The 10,792-nt window shown below is 35.7% G+C and overlaps 1 protein-coding gene across 1 annotated transcript; it reads right to left on the bottom strand.

Moving 5' to 3' along the window:
- Positions 1–215: 215 nt before the first annotated feature.
- On the bottom strand, positions 216–10,542 carry LOC109037762 (palmitoyltransferase ZDHHC6). The gene is made up of 9 exons (XM_019052586.2): positions 10,137–10,542; positions 8,262–8,443; positions 7,644–7,728; positions 6,973–7,136; positions 5,947–6,078; positions 4,757–4,891; positions 4,167–4,247; positions 3,534–3,721; positions 216–2,428 (listed from the first exon to the last, which is right to left on the bottom strand). Exons 1-9 carry the CDS (start codon positions 10,189–10,191, stop codon positions 2,284–2,286), a joined length of 1,167 nt encoding a protein of 388 aa, XP_018908131.2. The 5' UTR covers positions 10,192–10,542; the 3' UTR covers positions 216–2,283.
- Between the last annotated feature and the right edge of the window lie 250 nt (positions 10,543–10,792).

Below are 10,792 nucleotides of genomic sequence, written 5' to 3'. Positions count from 1 at the left end.
ATTTCATTGGAGAAAACGGAAAATTTTAACCTAGATCGGTACCGAAAAGTTGGTCCTTTAGTGTCTGAAATAGTGACTCCTGGAGGTGGGGAACAGAACCCCCCTTTCAAAATATGTAAGTTCGCTAAATTAACGTACAGGCATGAAAGATTTTTTCATGGGTAAACCTGGCCTGAGGTAGAGATAAAATTTTATTTCATCAACAAAAAACATGATTGGAAAAGAAGAGAATGTTTATTTTCATATTGCGTGTAAAAATGACACTTTCGTAAAAAAATCATACAAATTCACAAAATTCGAAATAACAAAAAACCTGTAAGAAAATCCTAACAATTAATTTCTATCACAATTGCTTGAAAATTAGGTAACAGAATATACATCATTCTGTGAATTGTCTCACAAAAATTTGATGAGAGCACTTACAAATTCTTCTCAAATTTTTTCACGCGCTGAAATTTCGTTTTCATTTTCAATACTTACAAAATGAATTCGAAGAGAAGTAACAAGAAAAACATCAATAGAAAGAACGTGACTATAAGTGTTAACTCTTCAGGGGGACCTGTATACTTTCGACGACCTGAGCAAATCACATCAAGGGTGAAATTCACAAATCTTGGTTTACAACAGTTCTCAACTGATAAATTAAAGTATGACATGAAATCGGTGGCATTTCACCATCAAAATAGAATAATTCAGAACGGGGAAAAAAGGTGGTGATTTTTAAATTAAGTCTAGTTTGATCGTTGATTACAATTCATTTAAAAGTAACTATAACTCTAGCAATTACAGGGATGACTCACCAAGCTACCATCCCTTGTCGCTGAAATTCTCCACAAACCTCAGATCATTTCACGAAAAGCATAGTTAATTTTTACCTTCAAGGGTCTTGAGAGCAGCATCAGCAATTTATGCAATAAGCACATCCGATGAGCAATTTACGCTGCTTACACCATGGTTGGGTATTGCAGCTTGGTCAGCACTATAGTCTGAATTTCTGAGGTTAGTTGGTAAGCATTCTATGTTTTCAAAATTTTCCATTGTCTCCATTTTACTACAAGGACATATTTCTGCCAAACAGAACTGTGTGCATTATAATGTGAGCCATGTTATACATATATTCTTGTGGATCTCACGGCTCAAGGCTTAATGCAGATGTTCCGTTGGGCAGACATATGTTCATATTGCAGAATCTAAGTTTTAAAAAGAGACAGCGTATTATTTGTACATTAGAAAATTGAGGCAGGACACACATTACAAAGATAGGGTCTAGGACTAATATTTCATTATAAACTTTTATCCTGCCCAGTAAAACATGTACAAAAACCTTGTCACACCATAACAACGATATTTTTAAGACACGGCGTTGTGACAACGTTTTCGCACACGCTGTACCAGACAGGTCAATATTTTTGTGCCCAAAAAGAAGAACTTGGCACTTTTTCTTTGCCTGGATCTTGGGACGGAATATCCTTAAATGAAAAGTTCAAAATAAATAATCATACAACAAAATTAAGAAAATACATTAGACAAAGTAACAAGGTCGGACTTAAAGTGAAATTTTTAGGAAACTCAAGTTCCTAGCAGCAAATTGTGGAAACAAGGTGCTACACAATACAGTTAAGTCACACACAATCGAAAATCAAATAGGGAAGAGAGGTGATTTCTCTTGAAGTTTGGGGGTGGCAAAATCGAAAATATGGCTCTGCAAGGTATAGAAAACTATGCATTTCATTAGATTCCCAGAATCTACAGCAATATCAGTTTAATTGTCCTTATTAAAAGAGAAACTATGAATAACTAGCTACATTATCCTCTTTCTAACTGATTTTTGTTTTACCTACCTTGCTCCTTACAAAAAATCTTCAATTTTTTTTTTTTTGGAATTAAAGAGAAAAGACTTTAAAGAAAGAAAGGAATGTACCTAAATCGTGAGGAAGATTGCACTGGGTTGGAAGCAATTTGAGGGGAAAGAGTCAAACAAGTTCCACACAGGTTTTAAAAGGGTTTCTGAAAGCCTTAAATTTTTGTTCATTACTTTGGCACTCATTTCTAAACGTTAATAATAAAAATAAAAATTCAAGAGAACTAAGAACTCTACTTTCGTTGAATTTATCCAAAAAGAAAAAACTTCATCCATGAACTATTTTTGACACTTTCATTCAAAGTTCAAAGTTATCCAAATCAAACTGTTCATCAATTTGATTCAGCCAAGGGCAAACAGGAAAGTGTTGAACAAGTAATAGCAATAAATTGAAAAGATGACATTTTGTGCAAAAATTACGGTCAGTTCGTTTTTTTATCATCTTGTTTATCATCTTGCTTTGTGTCTTCTTCTTCGATAAAAGTGACAGGAACTACACAATTACTGGGGAACCATCCTTTTATTCTTTTGTTTCCTTGCGTTGAGACTTCACCAAATAACCAGTATCTAAAATCAAATTAAGAGAATCAATTTGAAACAAGTCGCAGCGCAATGAAAAAACACTGATATGTATACTGTATTCTTTAACAAGTAGGAATATAATATACTAAACCAAAAAAATTAAAACTTCAAAATTTAGGTTCATTGAAATGCGATAGAAGTCACGCCAACTTGTCAGGCTGGTAACAAGGGGGTATATAATGCATATTAAGAGCTTTTGAAATAATTTTGAAAAATGGTCTTATTGACATTTTTAACGAATTTGATTTAGTTAGATTCCCGACCTATTCCTTATGACATGGAGTGGGCTATCAGACAAGAGCATTTGAAGAAGCAAGATAAAATAGAACATTATATTTTGATCTGATACAATAAAATCAGAGGACTTTTGTCTCATCTGACAGTGACTGACACTTTGTCCAGAAAGTGACAAAATTAAATAGTGGTAAAAAGTAGTCTAAGGCCAATTATTGAAATTGATAGACAAAGCTATAGGCAAAGAGGACAAAAGGGATATGTAGGGATCTTATTGGTGGAAACAGGTGGTTGCAATGGACAAAGGAGGTACGTGATAGACTAGCTAACGGCAACCGGCGAGAGACCCTATAGTTTGTCCATCATTTTCTCCCTAATTCTATAGGAACCACCCATTTCAACCAATAGAATTGCTCCATACTCCCTAGCCTTTTTTTTTCTATTGCTTTGTCCTTCAAATTCAAGAAGCATCCTGCTGGTCTAATAGCAGAGTTCTTCATAACTTTTTTACTTGTCATCCAGCCTTATGATAATAATGTCCTTATGTATACTGCCTTGCTAAGGAAGAACGCCGTATGAACATTCAAGAGTTGCGGCATTTCCTTCAATAAAATTTTCATTTCTGAGGAAACTTATGAATATTTTTCCTTGAAATTTTCAGGACTTTTCGGTGAAATTGCGAGAAAAATTATCTGAAAAATTGGAAGAGAAATATTCATAAGTTGACCAGGAAATTTGTGTTTTCTCGAGGGAAATTTGGCAGCACCCGAAGGTTCATACGGCGTTCTTCCTTAAAAGCAGTACAGCGAGTCAGGTCACAAGAAAGACTCAATCAATTTAGAGAAATCAGACTTACTTTTTCCACCGGGTAACAGATACTGTTTGTCCCACTTCTAAAGGAATTCTTGCCTCATCCGAGAACGGAGGCCTACAGAGAGTACACACACCATGGCGACACGGGAACCAACTTCCATCAAATTTTTTTAGAACAGTGTATGGTCTAGTGTGCAGCCTTTTGATTATCTTTTGTCTCTGTTGTTCGACCTATGGTATTAACAACATGGAATATTGGAATTAAACTAAAAAATGTACATAATAGCAACAGGAAATCTAAAATAGGGAGGAATTGAGCTCGGGAGGAATAGGTCTGCAGGTAGTAGATTTCTACAGACTTTGGCCTAAAAAAAGCGATGCAAATGGTAAAATCATGCAAAAAATTATCCCTGCAGAGAAACAGCGCTTCCTTCCGCGGAGTCCGCTATGAGCAATGCTGAATGCAGCTGTGTATTCTTCCATGACAGATTCTACCATCATGTTGATTGTGTCTCTCAAATCCAAAAACAACGAGTGCTTGGTTCAAATTTTGTTTACGGCTACCCTATTTTTCTGCACTTTGAGTGAACTTTTTGCCCGAAAGCCATCATCAATAAAAGTTGGGAGGAAAAAAGTAAAAAAAATGATTCAACTGACTTAATTATTTTGAACTTACTGTTAATGTGTACTGATCACATCCTTCCAAAACAGGCCAATGAATTCCGTCCCCAACAGGTTCGCACTTCCAGTTAATGACCTGTTTATAACAGAGATTAAAATCTTATTTTAATTTCTGGAACAAAAACCTACATAGCAGACAGTTATTTTTCCTAACTAAGGCTACTAAAAGGTAACTTCTTTGATAACTAAAAATTCTGAGGAAAACAGACAAAAAGAAAAAGAATGCATTAAATGCTTAAAACGTGAAAGTCCTGTGTTCTTTAAAAAACCAAATTGCAAAGTATTCGATGCAACTGTTGATCAACAGAATGCAAATTCACCAGGATTTCCTTCTTGGCTCTTCATTTCAGTGCTATAAAAATCCTCCTCAATAAGGACTGAAGCATTTATCCGTGGCAAAAATGACCCCCAGATCCAAATTAAAGTATATCCTGTCGACAGATCAAAAGTTGTTTTAAAATTCTGATGTTAAATTTTCTGCTTAACTTACAAATATGTCAATAAAAATCGCAACTATCACTAATGCTTCCTGCATGCTTCCTGAACTCACTCTTTTAATTTTCTGTGAGGATCAGAACAACTTACTTGAAGGAAATTTTTCTTCATGCCCAAATCATACGGGTAGATGAAAGGAGGGTCTTTTTTATCGCGTCGCCTATGTTTCGCTTTGTCACAAATCCATTCTTCAATCCCAGTGCGATTAGTCAAAATTGTTCGAAGCTGAAAAAAAAAAAAAAAAAATTGATGTGATACTTATTTAATTTGATGAGATGTTTCATGAATAATTCCTTGGTAGGGTGAACGGAAAAGATAATATTAAAACAAGTTTAAAACTGCATTAAACTAGAAAAGCAAATACAGCAAGGGCTCTTAAAAATAAATCTAAATAATAAAAAAAAACATAGGTATAGATCGACAAACAACAACATGTTTTTTAAAAAGATAAATCGATAAATTGTTTCTTTTTATGATTTCACTCATGAAAGTCTGGATTAGAGCTAAGAGTTTGAAATAATAAAAAAGAGTTTGAAATAATAAAAAAATTAAAAGTATGTAAATTTGCAAGAGAAGGATGGCTAAGGACTGTTTATTGCTTATTTATTTCTGTGTGTGGGGCCAGCTGATTTATACAAATATGGGTTTCTGCATGACTGCCTCTTATGATCGCATATCTTTGCATTCCAAGATTCAATAAAGCAAAGGAAATCAAATAATCATCCTACTAATTTACTGAAGTTTGATTATTTTTTAGATCAGGCATAATTCAAGTTCTCTCAGAACGAGACAAGTTTGAATTCATGCTCAAATTGGATTCTAACATTGATTCTGCACAGCTCTGAATATTCTTTTTGATGCCTCATTGTGATTTATTTGATGTAATAAATTGATGTTTCTCTTTTGGTGTTCTATATGATCAAGTGCAGGTCTCAGAAATTGTCATTTACCTCACGAAAGAATGTAACTACATTTCAATGTTGCCAAAATTCCCTTCGCGAATTTACTTTTTACTAGGAGAATCTTGGGAGTCCCTAACTGAAAATTTCACCGATTTTTCCTGTAATTTCATGCAAGAATCAGGAAAATTTTCAAAGAAAATTGCGCAGGTGCACTCTTGTAAAAGATTGAATTGCTTGAGTCGAATTCACAAACTTGGAGCGGAGTAGCGTTCCGTCATTAAGGAAAGGACAGCATTCAGATGCCATTTGTTACGGTCTTCACAGTCGTAAAATAACTTAAAAATTAGATTCAACGAAATTGATATTATGTTTCCTCACCTGGAATTGAAGTAACATTCCTACTGCCAGCACGACACCAATTGAAAGTCCTAAGGAAAATACTCCGAACAGCAAATTCATCATTGTAAGTTCCATCACAGGCTCTGATGGTCGATACAACAAATACCACCGCTGAAAAGAGAGTTTAGATATTAGTTACTAGTTTTTCTCTCAAATTAATCTCCTCTATCTTTCAACTTGGTATAACAATGATGAAACCCCAGGGGCTTGTTCCTCATTTACAATGTTTATAAATACTCTCATTTTATTTGATCAAATTAGAACAAACCAACGCTACTGCTTGAAATTTTCACAGAATATTTTTCACCAGTACAGAGAAATTAGCGTGGTTTTCAAGAGATGATGTTTCGTATTTTTTCATTTCAATAACAAATTAGGTATGACAGAGAGTTGGTAGCATTGCAAACTGATGCATTTTTCAGCAGTTTCACAATAGATAAGTAAAATTGAAATTTATTTATTTCATTATGTGTTATAGTAGCATTATCAGAATTACACGATAATTTCCTGCACTTTGATACAAACTGGACCAAATTCGATTTAATCATGTAACATTTGATATTGTGTAGCTGGCACCTCCCGTATCCTCATAAAAAAAGCTTACAAAATTGCATGGGTACTCTAGGTCAAATTGTTACAAAATGATTTGCAAGTAAGAGGGGTTGAATACCTCAAAGGGACTCCAGTTTTTAGTGCCATTCGTAACTACTGTTCATAAGTTATTCCCTTCATCTCCAAATCAAAGCAAAAGAAAAATGTTCACTTACACCAATACTTCTGAACAGACTTACTGGAATATTGTACAGCACTTGCTCCAGCTAATAAAGTAATGGATAGTTTTAAAATCAATGGGTTTGTAGAAAATGAGATTCTAGCTGCACTTGAGGGCAGGCAAGCTTTATTTGATAATATGTGTGTTAAATATTTTTGTAATCCTGTAGCTTTACTTGACTAGTATTGAATTAAGAATAAATACAAGTACAAGATGACAGTCTAAAATCTTACCCGATTCAGACCCTTGTAGATGGAGATAACAAGAAGAACTGTCGAGTGAAAACAACCACAGACAGCAAAGAACAAGAATAAAGTGAAATGAGCATGGTTAGCGTAACCAACACAATTATTGATCCATGGACAGTGATGATCCATTTTCAAGACACACCTAGCACCTGCAACAAATGAAAAATTTTCAAAAGGGCCCAAATTATTCAAAATAATAGTCAACATTATAGCAACAGGGCAGTGGCGTGGCGTGCTTTGCGATATATCGATTGATACGCCACTCAAACCTATGAAAAAAGATCGATTATCAGGGTGTTCGCAGCGGACAGCTTATTAATCGATTCTTTACCATGACTTCAAATGGCGAGATATCGATAATCGATCATTCACGCCACGCCACTGCTACAGGGCTATTACAGTAGATATCGGTTAATACGACATTCAAGGGGTCACGGGATTTCGTCGTATTAGCCGATATGTCTTATTAACCGTTGTCGTATTAACTTATGGAGTTTCGCCGGGGAAAACGAAATCCGTCGTATTAGCCGATATGTCGTATTAACCGATATCTACTGTATCTTCAAACGAGCATTTATTACTTATTCATTAGAAAGCTAAAATTTGTAGATAAAACTAAAAATTAAAACTAAAAAAAAAAAAATAAAATTGCTCACATTTTCTACAATGGTGGGACCTGGGAGCTTTGAAACCATCACATGCTTCACAATACTGTAGGAACTGTTCATCCCTTGGAGATTCCTGTAAGCAGACAATGAGACAAATTACGCAAGAAAACAAAAGACAGATCAAGTCACAAAAGAGGGACCAGTGTGAAAATTTCTTATAACATAAGTTGCATTATCATTTAAACCAGCACTTTTGAATGAAGACTTTTCCCCATGTTTTCATTTTTTTATAACACTTTTCAAATAATTCTAAGGGGCTAGTTCAACGCTAAAAAAACATATTAAAGAAAGAAAAACATAAATAAATAGAACAAGAAAATAAAAAGAGCAAAAAAATTGAGAGAGCCAAAAAATAAAAAGATCAAAAAATCAAAAAGAGCAAAAAAATAAAAGGAATAGATAAATAAAATAAAATAAAGAATAAAAAAACGAGAATTTGAAAAAAAAAACAAGTTTGCGAAAAAAGACAGGTAAGTTAAAAAAAAGAAAAAAATTAAAAAAGGTTTTGAATGGCTAAGCTCATGAAGTTATGGCTGCTGTAGTCTTTCACACTTTTGTATTGATCTTAATTTGCAAATGAGAGAGAGAAAAATTTGATAATCTTACAGGTTTCCATTTGAGAGGTAGAAATCCTGGACCTTCGATGACAGCATTCAGAAAGTTGTAGAAAGCCAGACCACTGAATATTAGGAAACAACAGATATTTAAGAATCCACTCAGTGAACCAGTTGGTGGCCACCACATTCTGGTGCAGTAGAATGTTGTGAACGTAATTAACTTAATGATGCCTGAAATTGAGGAGGGAAAAAAATCAAATTAAACCAAATTAGTGTTTTTGAAATGCTCCGACATTCATCTCAAGAACTAAATTAAATTTAAAGATGAAAAGGACTTCAGATGGCATCAGTCTTGCTCATTTGTTGTAATGAAAATTCAAAATTAGAAGACCTCCACAGACGGTGATGCTGTATTTTCGAATAGATAGCCACTGGACATTGAAAATTGCACAAATAATTAAAGCCCACAATAGGAAAATGATAAGACAGGGTGAGAATACAGAGTAAACTAATCGTTGCATTCTCTGCGTTACAATCTACATTCATTAAAAATTGATGAGCAAAATTTTGAGTCCCCTCTGAATTTTCTCGTCAACGTAACGGGCCCAGCTGTGCTAAACAGATTAGAAAGTTTAGGGGGAGGAAAAGGCTAAGTAGACTGCTAAAGGAGATCACACACTGGACTATACAGTTTTTGGAGATTTTCATCACAAGCAAGTAACAAACCATATAATTTTTGACCAAAAGTTCAAATACAGAACCCTTAAAATTTAAGGAAAATACTTATTTCTTGGCTAAGCGAATCACCAACACGTGTTTTTTTTTCGCTCTTGGACAGTGAAAATTCGCAATTCCTTTCACAGAACTCACTAGACTCCTGCATTGGATTTTTGAGGGCAATCAATGCCGAGGTCGATAGACCTAGATCAGTCTGTTGGCAAGATATTCTTTGGAATTTCCCCATGTGGCAACGGATTTTCCACTTTGCTGTTTCACTCCAAACGCTTCCCCGATTTGCTTTTGCACAGCCCCATTGCCAATTCCTCCCCGATCTGCATAAGACCAACATAATAGGATCGGAGGAACAGCGGAGTGGGACAAGCAAACCAGGAGAATCTGTTGGCAACGTAGACATCCCTCACCCCCAATTCCCAGAGATTATTACACTCAATTTTTCTAACGGACTGACCTACGTCTATTGACATGATCAGTGCAAGGCAACATGTAATAAAAGCTCTGCACGTGGTAAGTCTGCGAAGGGTGTGTAACTCCAAACTAATTCCTAAAAGTATTGATAAAGTCTTAGAGGAGGTCATAGTTGGACAGCGTTAAACAGAAAGGAACCAAGCCACATCAGCTATTGCCAAATTTAACAGGGAGATTTCAATTTTTTACGAGAGAACGTCTGCGCAGATTCCTTTGAAAATTTTAAGGAATTTGCTTTGAATTAGAGAGAAAATTCACTAAAATTTGCACAAAAATCCACACAACCATTTTCATGAAAAAAATTAAACCGCCCGATAAAATTTGGTGATAGCTGATGTGGCTTGGTTCCTTTCTGTTTAACGCGGTCCAGTTCTTCTCTCCTGTGCATCTCCTGAAAAAAGAAAAAAATTATGGGACTGTCCACTAAACTTTACCATGTATGCCAAAGGGCTTTTTTTCTTTATCCGAGGAATGCATGGAACGCAATGGGAGTGGTTCGGGCTGGTTCAATCCGCCTAACCGCAGACTCAACCAACCTCAATCCACCTCGGAAGAGCAGTCCAAGCGTTTCACCGGAACGCGCCAGTGGGACAGGATAAATAGTGATGCGTTCCATTGCTACCATCTGCAGTTCGGATAAAAAAAAAGCCCCCTTAGTGCTCAGTAATAAATGTGAGCACTTCTTGGAGGTTACATCTATGGTTACGCTCTTACTTACATATCACAGCGATTGGACCCCAATGCCCCAGCTTACTGAAAGGGCCAACACACATCTTGAAAGATTTTAAGTGGTTTGCTGAAGACTCCAGCGTCGGAAAAATTGCGAAGGCAAGCAACTAACTGAACACTAAAAACTGAATCATAACGGTTTGGATAATGCTACATTGGGTTGTGATGCTTCCACAGTGAAAACGATGGTGAAAGGTTAACTTTAAGCGCACGAAATATTACACATTTTGATAGTTTCATTGTGAAGCTAATTGAGCTATCTAAATCATGCTGAAACCGGAGGTAAATTACACAAAAAATAAGAATAAAAGAGACAGAGAAAGTGAGTACACCTGAGGAACATTACTTTCAGTTTCTGTTTACAAACAAATCATTCTTATCATGATGTCATGATGGTGCCTCGCCTCGCAGACATGAAGGTGTAAGGTGACGTCATCTCTATAGAGAATGAAGGGAACACGGTAGATGCGGGTTGCGGTTGCGGGTTCATCCAAAATCGAGCATGTGACCCGGGTTGCGTCTCTCGTGATAGAAGGCAAAATTACGTGTCTCAACAATTAAACCGAGTGTAAAATGTGCGGCTCCTTCGATGCACTTACACAAAACGTACATTTCCATACATTCAAAATCTTAAAGGCCGCTGCA

Source organism: Bemisia tabaci, chromosome 9 (genome assembly GCF_918797505.1).
Source record: "Bemisia tabaci chromosome 9, PGI_BMITA_v3".
Lineage (NCBI taxonomy): Eukaryota > Metazoa > Arthropoda > Insecta > Hemiptera > Aleyrodidae > Bemisia > Bemisia tabaci.
Note: the sequence above shows the minus strand (reverse complement) of the source record. Positions and strands in the feature narration are given on the sequence as shown.